The sequence below is a fragment of the Urocampus carinirostris genome, chromosome 2 (genome assembly GCF_059441175.1).
Source record: "Urocampus carinirostris isolate Australia breed hairy pipefish chromosome 2, RoL_Ucar_1.0, whole genome shotgun sequence".
Taxonomy (NCBI): domain Eukaryota; kingdom Metazoa; phylum Chordata; class Actinopteri; order Syngnathiformes; family Syngnathidae; genus Urocampus; species Urocampus carinirostris.
The window spans coordinates 43,517,133-43,535,595 of NC_142350.1; the positions used below are offsets into that span (position 1 = coordinate 43,517,133).

The window sequence follows — 18,463 nt, forward strand, 5'->3', positions numbered from 1 at the left end:
GGGGGATTATTGTGCCTCTCGTACAGAAATGTGCTGTTCAGAAACATTTAACATGGTTCGTTCGGGTGCTTCAAAACTTGCTTGAATTTTAATTGTTGTTTTTCGATTGAAAAGTGCTTGAACTTTGGGTAACGTGCTTGTAAATGCTTGAAAATGGGGCGGCAATAGCTCAGGAGGTAGAGCGATCGTTTTAGGATTAAGGGATCCCTGTTCGAATCCCGGCTTGTCTGTGTTACATGTCGAAGTGTCCTTGGTAAGACATTGAACCCCCAATTACCCCCAATAAGCAGGTTAACGCCTTACATGGCTGCACAGATCACGGCCGCTATTGGGAAATGTGAAGCACAATGTAAAGCGCTTTGGGAAGTCATTGACTTGAAAAGCGCTATATAAAAAAAAAAATGCAGATCATTGCCATGTTTCTGAACAAGTCTCCTTAGAAATGACGCTGACCACGTTCTCTGGTGGCTTCTTTCCCATCGCATTTCCTCTTTCCTTGTGATTAACAGCAAATAGCATTAGTTTGTATGGCATTGTCCTATGAAGCCTACGAGTTATGCCCAAGAGGACAGGCGCATGCTATACCTCAACATGGCACTAAAACATGTTTGTGAGTGTAAAGATTACGTATCAATTATGGACATTCATTAAGGTAGCATTTAACAGTGGAAAATTCGAATGGAAAGAACTTTCTGCAACCGGAAATGTAAGCTATATATTTCCAACTGCAATTTTTACTGAATACCTATATGGGGAGAGATTTGACGCTTAAACAAATATATTTGCAATTTACTCAAGTTCTAAAAGTCATATGTCCTGATAAATGCACATTGCACACACAAGATTAAATATCACATACAGTATGTAAATTACAGATATCTTTTCTGGCTCTGCAATAGACAGTAATGGTTTTCTAACAAAGGGAAGAACCCCCATAGAATGTAAAAATCTGCAAAATACAAAACGATATTTATTTCTTTATTACTCAATAACAAACCATATTTACAGGCTCAGGTATTTGTTTAACAATAAAAGTACTATACTTAATCAACTTTTTTTTTTTTTTACCGAATTGTACCGTCAAATTATAATTTAAAAAAACAATTTATTGCATAACTTTATGAATTAAAAATCTGATCCACTTCCCTTTACCTGATACTTTGTCGCTATCTTGTGGATGTTATTGAAAATTAGATTTACTGTCTGGTTCTGTACTCCAGATATTTCAAGATTTTTGAAAAAGCCCTTGGGAGCCACTAGGGAGTTCCAAAGACCAGCATGGAGCTCCTTTGCAGTTTTAGTGGGTGTAGTATTTCGAGTTTGTTGGCAATAGAAAGTGTCTTTCTCTGTTTAGCCAATCAGAGTGCAGAACACAATGCACGATTAAAATCTGGGGAGCACTAAACCAGCAATAACCGAAGCGCTTAGTAGCAAGATGTCCCTGTACATAAGCCATACTGTTTTTTGTTTTTTTTTCTTCCAATGGTACAGGAGAAACAGGAAATATGGCTTTGACAAATGAAAAATGGGTAGGAACCCGATGTATCTTCTAAGGTTGCTGTTATCACTCATAACAGTTCAGAATCACAATAAACATTTTCTTACTTGTTTTAGAAGAATTAAAAAAAAAACAGCTCTGCTTCCAATATATCCACATGCTTTTGATGCAGTGCCCTTCCGCACCTCGTTCCTCTCCCCTGTCACAGATGGTCTTTTGAAGGTTCCCACTGTGGCAATTATACAGTTAAAATCTCATCAAGATTTGCACACGCCTTGCAAAGTGGCATGCATCCAGTAACCAGGATTTGGCAGCACACAGTGCACGTGAGAGAAGACGATGAAGTCCAGAGGAAAAGTCGCTTTTGGGGGTTTGGGGGGATTGTCTCAAGAGGAAGCTCATCAAAACAATATGTGTAAAACACATACGTTTTCACTCACTAAAGCGATTTACAAACGCTCGCGTTTACAGTCACAGCCCCTCAAAACCGAGCGCTGTGTGCTGTCCATTAGAAACACCATGCACAATACGTTGATATCAATGACAATAAAAGTACGCTAAGGAGTGAACCAGCAATTACAGAAGCCTGAAGTAGTGAGATGTCTCCGTCTTCGAAAATTCCGACTCTGTGCCTGACCTATAATTGCTCAATGAGTCCAGGGCATAACTTTACCTTGTGATCATTTGACCTTCCTGCGAAAATTGTTTCCACCAAAAGAACTTTTACAAGTAAAATTTGAGAAATAATCATTGAATGTGTATAGTTCATTGTAAAAAAAGGTAATTGAAAAAAATATATAGCAACTTTAATTTAATGACCCACCAACATCCATCCCAAAAACCTGAGCTCCACATTAATAACAAATAAAACAGATATAAATCAAAAATTCTTAGTACTACTTTTTTCCCCATGATAAGTCGAGACATTTAGCGATATTTGCTAAGTGAAGAGTTATTCTTGAAAAGTTTGATCAGTAATAAATTATAGTTTTGTCGCTTTGAGCGCAGAACGTAATTAATTCAAAACTACTGTAATTTGTACCCAAATGGCATCTCAAGAAATAGAGTTTGATGAGAGCCAAGACTCGTTACTGGATAAAACTTCATTAAAGGCAAGTCTCCATATAAAAAACATTCGTAATTTGCAGTCTACTAAAGAATAGTCAGTGGTTAGAGCGTGTGAGGCACAGTTCTGAGGTCATGGGTTCAAATCCAGCTACCAACCTTCCTGTGTGGAGTTTTCATGTTCTCCCCGTGCTTGCGTTGGTTTCCCCCGGGCACTCCGGTTTCCTCCCACATTCCCAAAACATGCATGTCAGGTTAATTGGCCGGTCAAAATTGTCCCTAGGTGTGAATGAACGAGCGAATAGTCTGTCCCTGTGTGCCCTGTGACTGGCTGGCAACCAGTTCAGGGTGTCCCCTGCCCACTGCCCAGAGATGGCTGGGATGGGCTCCAGCACCCCTGCGACCCTACTGAGGATAAGCGGTGCAGATAATGGAAATTGGGAATGCATAGTTACAATTAAATGCTATTTCATATGGTAACTATTTAGGAATGCATCTATTGTAGTGGTGAAACAAGATTTGATATGGTTAGTTTATGTTCTATAAAATATGTGTCCATTATTGTCTGATGTTTTTCATGCAACCTTTAGGCAGGTAAAATCCCATTTCTTTCTTCTTTCTCAAATGGCTGTGTATCCCCTGATTTGAAACCAAACACTATAGAGTGTTCTAGAAAATCCACCTTATAATTAGCTGGCTAGTGAATAGTGATACCAGTTTGATACTATATTTATATTTTAGATTTACCTTATTGGTCCCCTTAGGGAAATCCACTTCCACGGGCATTATATGACAAAATAAGCAGAATGAGAAACATATGACAGTGGACAATGACGATTGACTGATTGGATGGGTCAGTGGGGCCTGTTGTTTAGAAAGGTAACTGCAAAGGGTATCAGGCTTTTTCAGTGGCAGGCCCTCCAAAATCTTATTTTCCTATTACTGCGCTCTGAATGAATTGTGAGGTATTATTGGTGTAGTGGATGAGTGATATCCTGGACTATTGTGTTTCTCTACATATAAATGAATTAATTTACCATAAAAAAAAACAAGCACAGTTTTCAGTTCTTATAACGAATGAACATGTTTACAACCGTGTACTAACTTTAAAATTCAGTTTAATTTGTTTCCATTGTGCTTAACATCTATTAAAAAAAACCTTGCTCCTATAAAATAATGAGATTGTTTTAGCTTGATTACTGATGTATGTTTAGCTAGCTAATGATAAATCAGATTTTTTAAAACACCGTTCAAAATATGTGCTATATTTGCACGACCATAAGGCGCGCATAAATGTCTCAGATTTTCTTCAAACCGTGCAGCTTGCCCTATCTTACAGTGCGCCCTGTGTGTGAAATAAGCAGGGATCAGAATTTTCCGCGGATCCGCGGATTTCCGCTGTTTTTGAACCCCAAAGGTCATTCCCGTAAATCGTCTAAATTCGATGAGAAAATATTTTGGGGGGGTGAGGTATGATACGTGACTGTTTCATCACCCCAAGTTAGTAGTTAGAGATCGCGAGAAAAATCTGCAAAAAGAAGCGCAGCGCATTAGATCTATAACACACAACAAATAGGTCGACTCCTACCATTGGTCGATAGGTTCGCTGATAACCAATCAGCGGAGCTTTTGTTCAGAGCATTGGCTTTCTCAAACATGGCGCTCCTTCCGGTCTTTTCAAACAGTGAAATGAGTGTTTGAAAAAGTAAATATGAAAATACTAAGAAAAGAAGACGAGGCTTTTGTCTCCGAATCTGATAAAGGAATCAAGAATAAATTTAAGTGGTCATGGCTGGAGAAGACTGTCACAGACTGACATGTATTTTCTTTAAGCATGTTCAGTTTGTGCATTCTATTTTCAAATTAATGATGAATGGTTATTAATGTATATATTTTCATATATATTGTTGATTAGTAGCTAAATACAAGGTCCATCTTCATCATCAAAACACAACAACAATGGTGATGGTTGTAACATTGTAATCCCCCAATTGTTTTAAACATCTTAAAACTGAAAAAAATACATGGTTTCTGTTTTGTTGGATTTAATTCATTCTAGTGCAATTTTCACATAGCAAATAAGATAAATGCTGTTGGCTTCAGGGGGGCTTTGCCCCACTGAGCCCCCCACCGGGCTCCGCCCTGGACCTGGCCGGGGCCTGCGGCCCCTGGACCCTGGCTATTTCAGCTGAAAATGAAAATCTCCATTCGGATCCCTGAATAAGCGGCAGGCGTAGCTGAGGATACGATGAGGCTGACAATCCCACTACAGAGCTTAATGCTCAATTCTGATTTTTGCGTGAAATGCGATGTTTTTGTGAGATTGTTGACTTATATGCGTCTCCTGTGACTTTTAAGTGTCACCTGTTCAATTGCTATCAAATTCTGCTTGCACAGGACATATGATGTCACATGCAATACTTTCTTAGCGCTAATGGTCATGGATGCTAACGCCTTTCTTTATCTAGCGATTTAAACGTTGTCCCCCCAAATATTCATTGAATCCAAAACCTCACTTTCCCTCCACTGAATGGTTTTTGCCGCCACAATGTGTTGATTTCTATGTTACGCGGAAGAACATGGAAACCGAACAACTGTCGCGAGAGAAGATTATTAAATCGAAGGTTCACAAGTGTAGGAAGCTAAAAAGCAAACTCCGACACTTTTTTATCCGTGTTTTTCTTTCAAATCAACATTTCGATAAACCGCAACCAATCTCAGTTTTGCTATCGCAGTATTTTTACACACGCACTCTTCTATGATTGTCTGTGTTGGAAGTCATGGTTGTGCCAAAAAATGCATCAGGACCCCCTGCATGTAATGTCCCCCCTCGCTCAAACGTTACCCAAACGTCTTCGTATCGGATTTTTGGAAGAATGTAATAGAACGGTAAGAGACAGGGGGATTTGCATCTTGTATTGGCAAGGGGGGCATTTCATGCAGGGAGGTTGTCATTTTTCAACACATCAGCGGACACAGCATAAGGCAGTTGCGCCACTTGCAGTGCGCCCTGTGTAGTGTTAAGACAGAAATCGAGCCAAATACGGAGACTGCACCTTTTAACACTGTGCGCCTCATGGTCATGAAAATGGTATATATTAAAATGTAATAATTGATTTGTGTCCAACTGTGTATAGTGGAATTTAAAATGTGTACAGACGTTGCCCTACTTACGTAAGTTTAATTTGTTTGTAAGTTGCTTCAGTGATATACTTTGTATGGAATGTGTGTTTAAGGTTTATTTAAGTATGTTTAAGGGTTCTATAAGTAACCTGTATTGTTTTGTACTAAAAAATACACATTTCATAAAATAATATACTCTATAAAGTTAAGTTTAACTTACTTTTGGAAGATGGTCTTCTACAGTGAGGCTACTTCCTCCTTTGTGATAAAAAGTGGCCGAAAAAAAGGGATCCACCCATTTTCTCAACCGCATCAAGCTTTCTTATTCCATTTTCATTTAAAAAGAAACGGCTCACCTCTTCTTTACACTTTACACCACCCATCGGCGGCGCCCTCTGTTGGCTGCGGCTGCATCGGCTCGCTACAACGGGTCAGGTGCAATCGACATTTCGTTCTGTGTACATTGTTACACAGAATGACAATACAAGGAAATTATTATTATTATTATTATGAATGGATGTACGAAATATTAAAGAATAAAAATATCAAAGTTCTTAGTGCGCTGGACATACAGTACATACAGGACTGTTTACACGAACTAGGAAGAGAAAGCAGATTTCTTCTTCAGGGTGGATTCTGCGTGACCTCTCACAGCGCAGCACGCCGTTAGTGGCAGAAAGAAGCACTACAGTGCTGTCCTGTACTCTGAAAAAGCTGCACACAATACAAAATCTAACTTACAGCAATGTCCGGATATGTTTCGAAAAATGTTCGTAAGTGGGGAAGCGTCTGTACTCTGTTCAGTTAATCCTAAAATCATTCTAGGTGGGTATCTTGGCTAACACCAGCAGCTGACTTGAGTGGAATCTAGGTTACGCTCAATCAACTAATTAAGCCTCTTCAGTAGTTTTAATTTCTTGCGCCTTATAAATGAAACAAAAAAAAACACAAGAGACTATTATTGATAGTGCGCCTTATAATCAGGAAAGACGGTAATTGGTGTAAAGCTTCCCCAAGTTGTATCCCATTCTTCATTTGTATTGTCTTTGTTTACCTGCTACAGAACAAATGGGTCTTTTTTCTTAAGCCTGTAAACAAAATCAACAAGTCACTGTATTTTCTTCATCTGTAAAAGAAAGCGGGCATTGGCAATGGAGAAGCAAATATTACACACAAGCCACACTATGCGTCTGCCATCTTCTCCTGTCAATCACCGTGAGTGACAGGTCAACACGTCCTACCCGATTTCTCAGACACGCTAGTCTGTGCGGCCGGAATTTAAACGGTGATTTGCTTCAGCGTGTCGCTCTCTCGCTGCGCTATTGTTAATCACGAAATTGGGTGAGTTGGTAACTCCCACACCGATTCATCGGCAGCTCCGCTCAGCATGCCAGGACGTTATTAGTCAAAAACATGGAGGATTGACGCTTACTCGGCGGCTTCCCTTTCACACTTTCCCTCCCACACTCTGCTCTGAATAGATTAGCCTTGATAGAACGTTCGCCTTTGCCACGAGAGACCATCACGTGTTCACACTGAATCAAACATGTCATAATCGGTTTTATATGACGAAAAGTTACCAATAAATCAAAGGGGATGAAAACTTATTAAATACAATATTATAAATAGAAATAAAAATTATAGTCATTTCATACCCCTTGTTTTTCACTGTGTTTGCGTTCCAAAAAGACCCTGCGATAGGGAAAGAAGAAACCTTTATTTATTAAATCAGACATTCAAACCAAAGAACAAACCCTATTTACAAGCTCAAGCATTTGATGAACAACTACTTACGGTACTTGTTGAACCTTTTACAAAGAACTGCTGTACTGACGAATTTGATTTTTTTTAAAGAATCTTGTGATTTTAAAATATTTTTTTCTGCTATACTGTATTTAACAATTAATTACAAAACTGGGTGAAAATTATTTCAGAACATAATTTTGTTTTTGATTAATTCAGACGATGTTTTGTTGCCATCGTGTGGACGTTGTTGGAAAATAAAAAAGTGGCGTAAAAATGCTTTTACCTTCCTTGAGCATATGTCAGCAATAGAAAGCACAATTATATGCCTTTTGGCCTGGGCAGCAGGTGCCAAAACATTTTGTTGACATGATGGCTCTTAGAGAAACCCAAAATTGAAACATATTTGCACGTACGCAATGTAGGTTTTTCAAGCTGTTTTACGTAAAACTAAAAATGCAACGTTTTTGATGCACAAGCAGACACAGGCAGAAAACGGGCCGGGCGTCTGTTTAGCCAATCAGAATGCAGAACACAATGCTCAATAAAAATCCACAAAGTGGCAAAACCTTGAAAAGTGAACTACGATACAGCGAGGGATTATACTATTTTCTCAGTCATTATTGTTATAACTGACAAACAACGTAAGTGTTGATCACTTGGTTGGTCGATCGATTGATGGATTCGAGCTCTAGTCTTTATAAAGGTACATTTTCGAGACACGTTTACTGGAGTTGTTTAAGGGATCCATTAACCATGAACAGGAAATTGTAAACAAACACAAAGAAACTCTTAAAAATAATGCATGTTTTTTCATTGGATTTTTAATAGAGCATGCAAATTAAAAAATATGATATTTATGAATTTCTGGAAGCAGGGATTAGTTGGTTATCGGTAGCGGTAGGAAAAAAAACTGTTACTATGCATCCTTATATTCTATCTAGCTTTCCAGCTAGCTAGCTAAGCTAGTCATCTATCCGTCCGTCCGTCTGCCCATCCATCCATTCATCGATAAATCCATCTATATCCACCTGTTCACAGCCAAACCACCCTGAGAAGGGTCTGGCCTGGTTAGTATTTGGAAAAAAGACCTCCAAGTGATAGCAGGTGCTGTTAATGTCATTTGGCGCACGCTCTGGTGCAACAGCACTGACTCTACCCCCAACGCAAGTTTTTCTTATTGCAGACTCAGTCTTGCCAGCCTGGTGCAGGTTTACAATTTTGCCTTTGGTGTCATTCGACAGCTCTTAAGTCTTGGCCATAGTCCAGTTTGGAGTGTGACTGACTTAAGCTGTGCGTACCGATAATGAATTAATATAGGTAACGAGTGGAGGCCAGAATCTCGCTTGTTTGTAGGTGACCAAATATGTATTTTCTACTCTTATTTGGGAATAAAATCCTTAAAATTAAAACAATTTGATTTTCAGGTTTTTTCTACCTCACGTTCTGTCTCTTATGGTTAAGGTTCACTCATGTTGACAATTGTAGGCCTCTCTAATCTCTTCAGGTAGGAGAACTGGCTCAATTGGTGGTTGACTAGGTGCTTATTTTCCCCACTGTATGTCACTAACATATATACACACACACACACACATACACACCAATCCTTGAATTATAACAAGATATTTGTTGTAAGTACGATCAAGTTCAGTGTGGCAAAGGAAAGGAAAGTAGCTCGGAACAGACCATTTTGCTCTCTCAAACTGAAAATGACCGTGCTCGAGCCCTGATAAGAACGTGTCGTCTGTGGCGGGCTCGCTTCGTGAGTGGTCGAAAGGTAATTTTTCCTTCTTTCTCTCTCCTCCGTGCTATTTTTCAGATAAGGCGCCGCATTTCTCCCGGCTTGGAGACGAGGAGGTCAATGCTGCGCAAAATGCAACTTTCCAGTGCGTGGCTGCCGGAAAGTCTTCTGAGGCTGAGAAATTCCTACTGGAGGTTAGTGATTCATTCATCCAGTGATACGTATGCTGTACCTGTTGGACTTTGGACTCCAAATTGAAGCTTTCCTTTTTTGAATTGCTAACCGAACCTCATACTTTTTTAAAGATGGGGTTTAATCTGTTGATTATTTTGTACATTGTGTTTTCTAGTTTACCGTATTCCCTCGACGTTTTAGCGGTTCGTCTATTTCCTCAGTGACCACAGATTTTCTCTGTTAATAGCTTCCACGGATAAATAAGTACCGGTTCACCAAATAAATCGGAGAACTTCCTTCTATTTCCTGGGATGCCGTTTGCAAGCTATGTGATCGGGGGGCAAGTATATGCCAAGTTATTACTCAAACAGATTTAGTTTCTACATTAAACTTTTGACATGTCATAAAATGTTTCAATTATGTGATTCACCCAAAACATCGAAGTACAGTACCGTGGTTGTAAGCTCCTCGCTCCAAAACTGGGTTCCATTGGTGCGCTTGTCTGTTAACAAGTTAAGCTCCTACGTGGCTTGCCAAAAGCATTGACTTAGACTACACATGGATGGATACAACTGTGGCATTTTCACTTTGGGGTCAGGAAAGAAAAATGAAGAAAGTAAGCTGGAATTTGCATCCCTCTCTACAGTTCTTTTCCGCATCAAAATCTCCCTAATAGGGGAAATTGATTATCATGCTTGTCCTCCTACAGAAACCATATCAATTTCTATTATCAAACATTTTTGAAAAAAAGGCAAGAGAGTTGCCAGGGAATGCAGAGAGCCGCGTGCGCGCTTCAGAGCTGCTTGTGTCAACCCCCGCTCTAAACCACATAATGTCTCAGATAATCAAAGCTGATCATGAGCACTATTAACTATTAACATATTTAATTATTTACGTTTTCACAGAGCTCTTACAATTACACCTCTTCGTGCACATGTATTTTACGTCGTGTACATTTTGTTTGGAGAGTAATCAAACGCAACTCTCTATGTTACGTTGCAAATGTGATGACGGATGCGTCATTATTAATGTTAGCATTGTAAAAGGAGCTGGATGGAATTATTTACATTGCAGCCTGTGTCCGCTCGTGCAAATAGGGGCATTTCTTTGGCTTACTTTATTCTTCTATTTTCATCTTTTGTGGGATTTGGATTGGCGGTTGGACTGATTTTGAAGCACTCATCTTATTACTTTCACCATTTTCATGCTACACAAAAACAATCCCCAAAAAACTCGTGGGTACGGGTTAAAGGTCACTCTCCAGCACTCCCTCCCCGCCCCCTATTCCTTCAACCTATTGTGTTCCGCCTTGAACAGCTTTGATAAAAGTAAGATAAAAGCAGATGAGCTTGGTGGAAAATAATGCATAAAGGCACTTTGAACTCAGTTGTGCATTGTTAACACATACTTAGTAGAGAAAATATTCTACTTATAACATTTTAAAGACACATTAAACCAGGGGTGTCAAACTCATTTTAACTGGGGGCTACATGCTAGAAAAGAAATCATGGGGGCCAGACTAGTAGATTAAAGAGATGGGCAGAGAGGGAGGAAAAGATTGATAGAACAAGGGAGACAGAGAAAGAGAGAGACAAAAAAAAAGGAAAGTCAAATCGAAGAAAGGGTAAAAGTGAGAGAAAAATAGAGGGCACAATAATGTGAAAGGCCACAATAGAGAGAGAACGGGAGAAGAAAAGAGATGATTTCGTCGTCCGAGTCCACCAAACTTGAAAACGAGAGACAAAGAGAGTGAGAATAATAGAGAAGGAAAGAGAGGGATAAAACAGCGAGAGAAATAGTGAGACAGAGAAAGACGGTGAGAAAAAGGGAAAAGGAGAGAGAAATTGAGAGAGCGCAAAAGAGGGAGAATACAATAGAGGGGTGAAAAGAGAAAAGGAGGTAGAGAGAAGGAGCAATAAATAAATAAAAGAGAAACATAAGAGACAGAAAGAAAGTGAGAAAGAAAGAGACAAAGATATAAAGAGAGACAAAAAAGAGAAAAGTTTAAGAGAGAGAGAGAGAAAATGGTAGGTAGACAAAGGGAAAAAGAGTGAGAAAAAGAGTGAGCATGAGAGAAAGAGAGAAAAAAGGAGTGAGGAAAATGTATAGAGAGAGAGACAGATATAGAAAAGTAGCAGCTCCTTGGTCTCCAGTTGCTTTGCTTAAATTTATCTTGTGCTTCTCTATGAATTGTCTCCGGACCGAAATAAAAAACCTTGGTGGGCTTCATCCGGCCCGCGGGACACATATTATTGTTTTTTTTTCCATTATTGAAAAAAAAATGCTATCATGTTTAATGCTGACCTTGGGTCGTGTAGATATCACCACTTGAGAGGCCCTTTGCCAGCATGTCGGTTTTAGATCAGGGAATGATGTAATTGTGACCTCTGCAGTTCTTTGAGACATTTTATGATTTAGGGGTCACAAATAGATGTGACTTGACATTGAACCGGTCCGTGATACAAAAAAGGTTGTGGTCCACACGTTTATAGAGTGATTGGTGTTCTCGATAACAGTACTTGCTGTTATGCATTCTTCATACTTAAAGTAGTCTGAACAACATTGTACAGATGGTTTGATTTCTTACACACAATACCTCGTAGGCGACTCACGCAGCCACTGTGCAGCATTAAGAACTAAGAGGGTTGCCACTTAAATCTATAAACAAAAAAACTGCGCATTGAAAGTGCAAAATATTGAGAGACTGAATTTTTTTTAAAGGACTTAGTTACCTAACCTCAAAAGCAGGTACTATTCTTGTACAAGTAAGGCGAGGGATTAAGCAAATAGAAAGGTGGAAAATCTCATGACTCAATAATCAGCCATATCACATGACAAGGAGGCTTAATAACATAATAACCTTCTCGAGTTACATTTCTTTGGGTCTATGATATCTGTTTTTCTTCAGCTTAAACCCAATACTTTGCGGTACATTGCGGCTTCACAACAACATATCCGAAAACCCTCATGCAGACTGTTTTATATGCAGCAAAAAGCTTTTTTTCTAGATAGTACAGTTGAGTAACTTTTGTCGCCTTACCTACACTGAGGCGAGCCACATTTTTTTTTCTTGTGGTTGCTATTTTTTCTCTTAGGAACCCCATTGACTGTGTTTGCTGTCCTAGAGTTAGTGTGGTTTGTGGGTTAGGTTAGACAGCAAGCTCAAGACAAATGTTTGCGTTGCTTTCAACTTAACCACAAACCTTTACAACCAAAAGATCACAACAAAACAATCCGTTAGATTCAGTTTTCTGAAGAGAACAAGAAAAGGTTTTCCGTCACAACCAATTGTTTTGGATTCTTAAATCATCGTTGATTACTATTATTCTAATTGGGTTATTTTAGCTGTCCATGAAGCATGTTTTATTGCCACATGAATGAATTCCCAGCAACATGATCGATGATGTTTTGTCGGGATTTAATTAGAGAAATGCCACTGCCATTCTTTTTAGATTTGACAGTTATTTATTTCTTGTTGCAATGACTGACTGGCACATACAAGTGGTTGTCAATTTTCATAACAAAGGTAATCTATGACGGTGCTTTTGAGTGATACAGACTACCGAAGGGAAAAGGGTCAGAAGAAAATATACACTTTGAGTAAATCCTCGGAGCAAAGACTAGAACATCTGCCTTTATTTCCGGCATTGCAATGTTTGTATTCAATTTTGGGGCAAAGAAAAAGACTGCCAGAATGATAAACAAACTAAACTACAGGGATGTTGTGTGGTCAACTATTAGGCATGAACTTACAAAGTAGGTTTCTACAATATTACTTTAAACTTCAAGCAGGTCAAAATGTGAACCTTGCGAATGGGTAGTGCAGGCGTCGCAATCTAAAATTACTTAGAGCCCACCGGAGTTAGGGTGCAGCGAAGCGGCCTCGGATTTTTCATAAGATGAAAACATTCTGCTATTCTGAAATGTTTTTTTCCTACCCCAAAATAATATCTAAAGATATAAAGAAACAATGATAAGAATTAGTGAAACAAATCAGTAATAAGTACATAATAACAAAATGGAACTTGGGACAAAATATTGTATAAAAATCCAAATCAAGTTAGTTACAGGAGCAGCATGGCGGCTGAGTCGCTGGAGTGTCCGTGGCACAGTTCTGAGGTCATTGGATGAAATCCAGCAATCAGCCTTCCTGTGCTGAGTTTGCATGTTCTCCCTGTGCGTGTGTGTGGGATTCTTCCTGGAACTCCAGTTTCCTCCCCCATTCCAAATACATGCATGTCAGGTTAATTGGTCCAAATTGTCGCTAGGTGTGAATGAACGAGTGGTTGTATGTCTCTGTGTGCCCTGCGACTGGCTGACAACCAGTTCAGGGTGTCCCCTACCCACTGCCGGAATATGACTGGGATGGGCTCCAGCACCCCGCGACCCCACTGAGATAAGTGGTGCCGATAATGGATGAATAGGAAATTAATTAGAAGTGCATATGTCATTCTCTGTCTTTCTGTCTGTCGGTCTGTTCCTCTCATTTTTTCTTTGTCTCTTTCTCTTTTTCTTTCTCCCTCTCTTTTTTGCTCTCTTTCTCTCTCCCTCTCTCTCTCTCTCTCTCTCTCTCTTTTTTTTTTTTTTCTTTTTCCCTCTATTTTGCTCCGTTTCATGTTTTCAATGGGAACAGCCAGCTAAGTACATTGACTTTCAAATACCATGCTTAAAATACACCACATGCAGAAGTATTTTGCGAGCTAGTGTTTTTTTTTAATTATCCTGCATGCACTGTAATTGTTGGCTGCATTTACGAGTGAAATACTCCCCATTTTGAGCCCTGCCGAAGTAATTCGCACGGAGGTAGTATCCATATCGAACTCGCGCAGCCCGCACTAATATCAAACTTTCATCCTATCATACTTGGTCCACAAATGCCCATGCACTGCAAGTTTGAGACCCATGGGGTAGTGTGACAAATTGGTTTTAAGCTAATAATATTAATATGAATAATACATTGACTCTTTGTCCCCAAATATTACTTAATCAACTCATTCCCACCGGAATATTTGTCTTTTAAATAACAATTATTTGTGAAGTTGATTATTTAATAATTATTAATGGATTGGTTTTGAAGGTAGACAGCATACATCGATTTCATTTGGTCTGATTCATTTAATAACAAGCTGTAGACATCGGTGGCAAAAACAATATATATATATATATATATATATATATATATATATATATATATATATATATATATATATATATATATATATATATATATATATATATATATATATATATATATATATATGTATATATGTATATATATATATATGTATATATGTATATATATATATAAAATATAAGTGCCCCGTGACCCGACCCCGGATAGATCGATATATTAGGACAAATACGAACTGGAGAAAAAATGACAAATGTTGTCCTTTGAACCTTTGAAGTTATGTTCTGAAATCAGCAAAATCATTCAAGAAAATGTTAAAAGTCAACATTTATGATAAAGCAATTCAAAGAATACGGAACATTGCTAATAAAACATGTTTTAAAATAATTTATTACTGTCGTTTAGGTATTTACCAACCAATTAGTTGTTGCACCATTAAAACTTAAGGAGGTACTAGATGTGTTTGCCAGATAGGATCAGGTAGAGCACATGTGTCAAACTCAAGGCCCACAGGACAAATGCGGCCCGCCACATAATTTTATGTGGCCCCCGAGACGATGCTAAAAAAAGCACTAGAGAAAAATGAGTCACAATGTCTTGTAGTTTTAAATATTTCTACTGGAGTTCACAGAAGCCAGACACCACTCCCAGGCAACCTTAGCTGCATTTGCATTAATCAACCAGGCAACATTGAGGAAACCCTTCCAGGTGTTATTTTACTTAAAATAAAAGTCACGGACATGCTGTTTAAATATACAAAACTAAAGAAATAGCACCTGAAATAAGCTTTTGCTCCTTTTTATAACATATATGACATACCAGTATATGAAATCTAACAGAATACATTTTCACAGTAAACAACAGAAGAAAAGCCTTTAGATGCTTAAACCAATCATTTAAATTAGTGTTTGTATGTGATTTTTTTTATTGTTTTCCAGTCTGCATAAGTTCTCCCAAGTTAAATAAATTGTAGTGAAAATGAATTCATTTATTGTTTTGCTCTTAGTGAAGGATACATTGTGGAAACAAGCGTCAATAAGTTTTATAATCAAATCTTCCATCCCCGAATCATAATTTAATGTTAAGCCTCCGAAAAGACCCCCAACCCTCTAGCTATGGCACACTTTCCATGCCAATGGTTTCATAGTCCGGGCCTCCGTGAAAATGTCCTTTTTACTTTGTGGATGTGTTTGACACCCCGGAGGAAGAGGAGTCGATAGTGATAAGCAATTTATTTCTTTCCCTTCATTTTTTTCCAGTTTGCTTCCAAAGTGTATCAATATGAGTCATCATCTTGTGTTACATGACATTTTCAAAGCCTTTTGCATTTCAAATAGGTCACGTAATGAAATATCATTTTGAAGAGTCAAACACACTCAGTCTTTTCCCTGACCTTGTCCCTTCTTGTCCCCCAGAGACACAACGGGGACATTTTAAACAGTGCATCGGTCAAGCACCTGAGTCATCGACGTTTCGTGGTATTGTTCCAGCTAGACAGCGTCCAGCGGTCGGATCAAGACCTTTACCGCTGCATCACCCAGTCCTCCAGGGGATCTGGGGTCTCCAACTTTGCTGAGCTCATTGTCAAAGGTAAAGGTTTGACTTTTTTGTCCATCCTTATGACTAATGCCACTTTTTTTGCTCTTGTGTTTAAGCTTTAACGTTGTGTTTGTTGCTCATAATGGCCAGTGTTGGGTGCATAACTGAAAAACAGCAATTAGTTACTAGTTACTCCACTCAATAAGTAATTCAGTAACCTTCAGATTACTGAAACTAAAAATTAGCATTGTACTCTGAAATTACCTATCGAGTAAAAATTACTGAATACACTATCATAGAAGCCGCCACCCGTAGTTTAAAATAGAAACACAAGAGAATGTGTACGACAACCTGCAGAAGCAGCGAACCCTTCATATTTCTTGTGTAATCTTGAGCGCTTCCAAATGAACAGTACATTAGCTGAAACACTCCATATCTATTTTGTCCCTTCCCTCAAATCACTTAAATATCTTGTCCATTTCTGGGTACTGTCGAAACATTTCCATTGCTTTCTCTAGGCATGGTTTATTGCAAAAACAATTTTACAAATAAAAAGACCAAAACTCACCATTACCATAAATTGTATGCTCAGGTTTGGCCCATTGATTTCGTTGGTTTGTTATACCTGTATAAGCCACGCTCCCCTTCCCCCGTGCTGCCTACCATTTGCTACTCGTGACACAAACCCAAACATGCGCTTATTCTACCATTCAAAAGTTTGGGGGTCACCCAGATAATTTTGTGCTTGAGATTTAAAAAATCGCACATTTATTTATCCAATTAGTTTTTCAATGTCTGTCTTCTTTTGCACAGACTAGTCTCTTCCGTTTGTTGGCCAGACTCAGATATGGCCTTTTTCTTTGCCATTCTACATTGAAGGCCAGCATCTCAGAGTCACCTTATCACTGTAGATGTTGACACTGGTGTTTTGTGGGTACTATTTAACCAAGCTGCTAATTAAGGATCTGTCAGGTGTCTTTATTTCAAACCAGAGATTGTCATGTACTTTTTGCACTGCTGTGCTCCCACTTCTCTTCGTAATCTGGTTAGAGCCTTTTTGTCCTGTTCTCTATGAGGAGTAGTACACATCGTTGTAGGAGATCTTCAATTTCTTGGCAATGTGTCACATGGAATAGCCTTCATTTCTTAGAACAAGAATAAACTGTCTAGTTTTATACCAAAGTTCATTTCTGGCTATTCTGAAAGTTTCATCACTCCCACAAATGTGATGCTCCCGATACTCTACAAGCCCAAAAGAAGGTTAGTTTTATAGGCCCTCTAACCAGCTAAACTGCTATCATCATTTCAGAAGGCTAATGCAATTAGTAAACTCAATGTACTATGAACACAGGAGTGGTACTTGCTGAAAATGGGCCTCCGTACAAATACGAAGATATAGTATTCCATCAAAACCCCAGACATTTGCTCCTATAATTGTAATTTACCACATTGACAATGTATAGGATATGTTATTAGTTTAATGTTATCTTCATTGAAAAAAAAAAAGTTCTCTCAAAAATAAGGACATTCCTAATTGACCCAAAACTTTTGAACATAGCGTGTAAGCTGACTCCCTGGTTCAGTATTTCATTTTATAGTTGTAAATTCAGCTCAGATGTGAGTATACGCGGTAGGGAGAATATCCACATGAGGAAGAATTCAGCGTTCTTGCCACCCAAATTTTATTCAGGTGTATTTTGTATGTAAAATAAAAACCCTACAGGGACTGTTCCGGATCAAGGGATGTATGTGATAAGCCAGAGTACTCAACAATCAGAGGACACTATATTTAATGATCTGCAATTATGAAGTAGAGTAACATAGCAACGCACCAAGTAGTAACAACACTAGATTTACAACATTTGTTAAATAACACGTTACAGTACGTGTTACTGAGAAAAATAATCGCTCTCCGGGGACGCTTTACTTTGTAACGCGTTAGTCCCCACAGGGTTCATGGTTGATAAAAAAATGCAAGATACTATAAAGGTTATCACAGTTGAAATCTGTAAGGACCTTAACCTCTAATCTTCAAACCTTGGGCTTCCATGGTTGGAGAATTCCATCTAGCAGACATATATGTTTGTGCGGCAATCAAAGAGGCTGGCGTGGCCGACTCCTCAGCATCCTGTCATAAAGCCGCTCACTTGACTATGTCTCCCGCAGCCCTGTCATATCATGTAGCACAGATGGTGACCTCGGTCCCATTACTCACTCCAAGCCCACAATCTGACACTGCTTTGACAGCATAGTAATGACATGACTGCGAGGTGGTTCGCTGGCAAAACACATCAGGGCCTTGGCAAAGGGACAATGCGGGGCGGAAATAAGGAGGCCTCGTTTTCACTCTTACCTTCACCTTTAGCGCTGGATTTTTTTTTTGCACTGAGCAAATCAGACACTTGGAGAAGATATGTGTCAGATGAGTTTTTCTCTCTATCTGTGTTTT

At 38.8% G+C, this 18,463-nt stretch overlaps 1 protein-coding gene across 3 annotated transcripts in view; it reads left to right on the forward strand.

Annotated features, from left to right (window-relative positions):
• ptprub (protein tyrosine phosphatase receptor type Ub) overlaps window positions 1–18,463 on the forward strand; it is a 298,931-nt gene that overhangs the window by 145,752 nt on the left and 134,716 nt on the right. For all 3 annotated transcript variants that reach the window (XM_088326610.1, XM_088326611.1, XM_088326612.1), the window contains exons 5-6: window positions 9,249–9,364; window positions 15,891–16,065. In XM_088326610.1, the coding sequence (XP_088182736.1) occupies window positions 9,249–9,364; window positions 15,891–16,065 (291 nt within the window). The remainder of the gene's footprint in view (window positions 1–9,248; window positions 9,365–15,890; window positions 16,066–18,463) is intronic.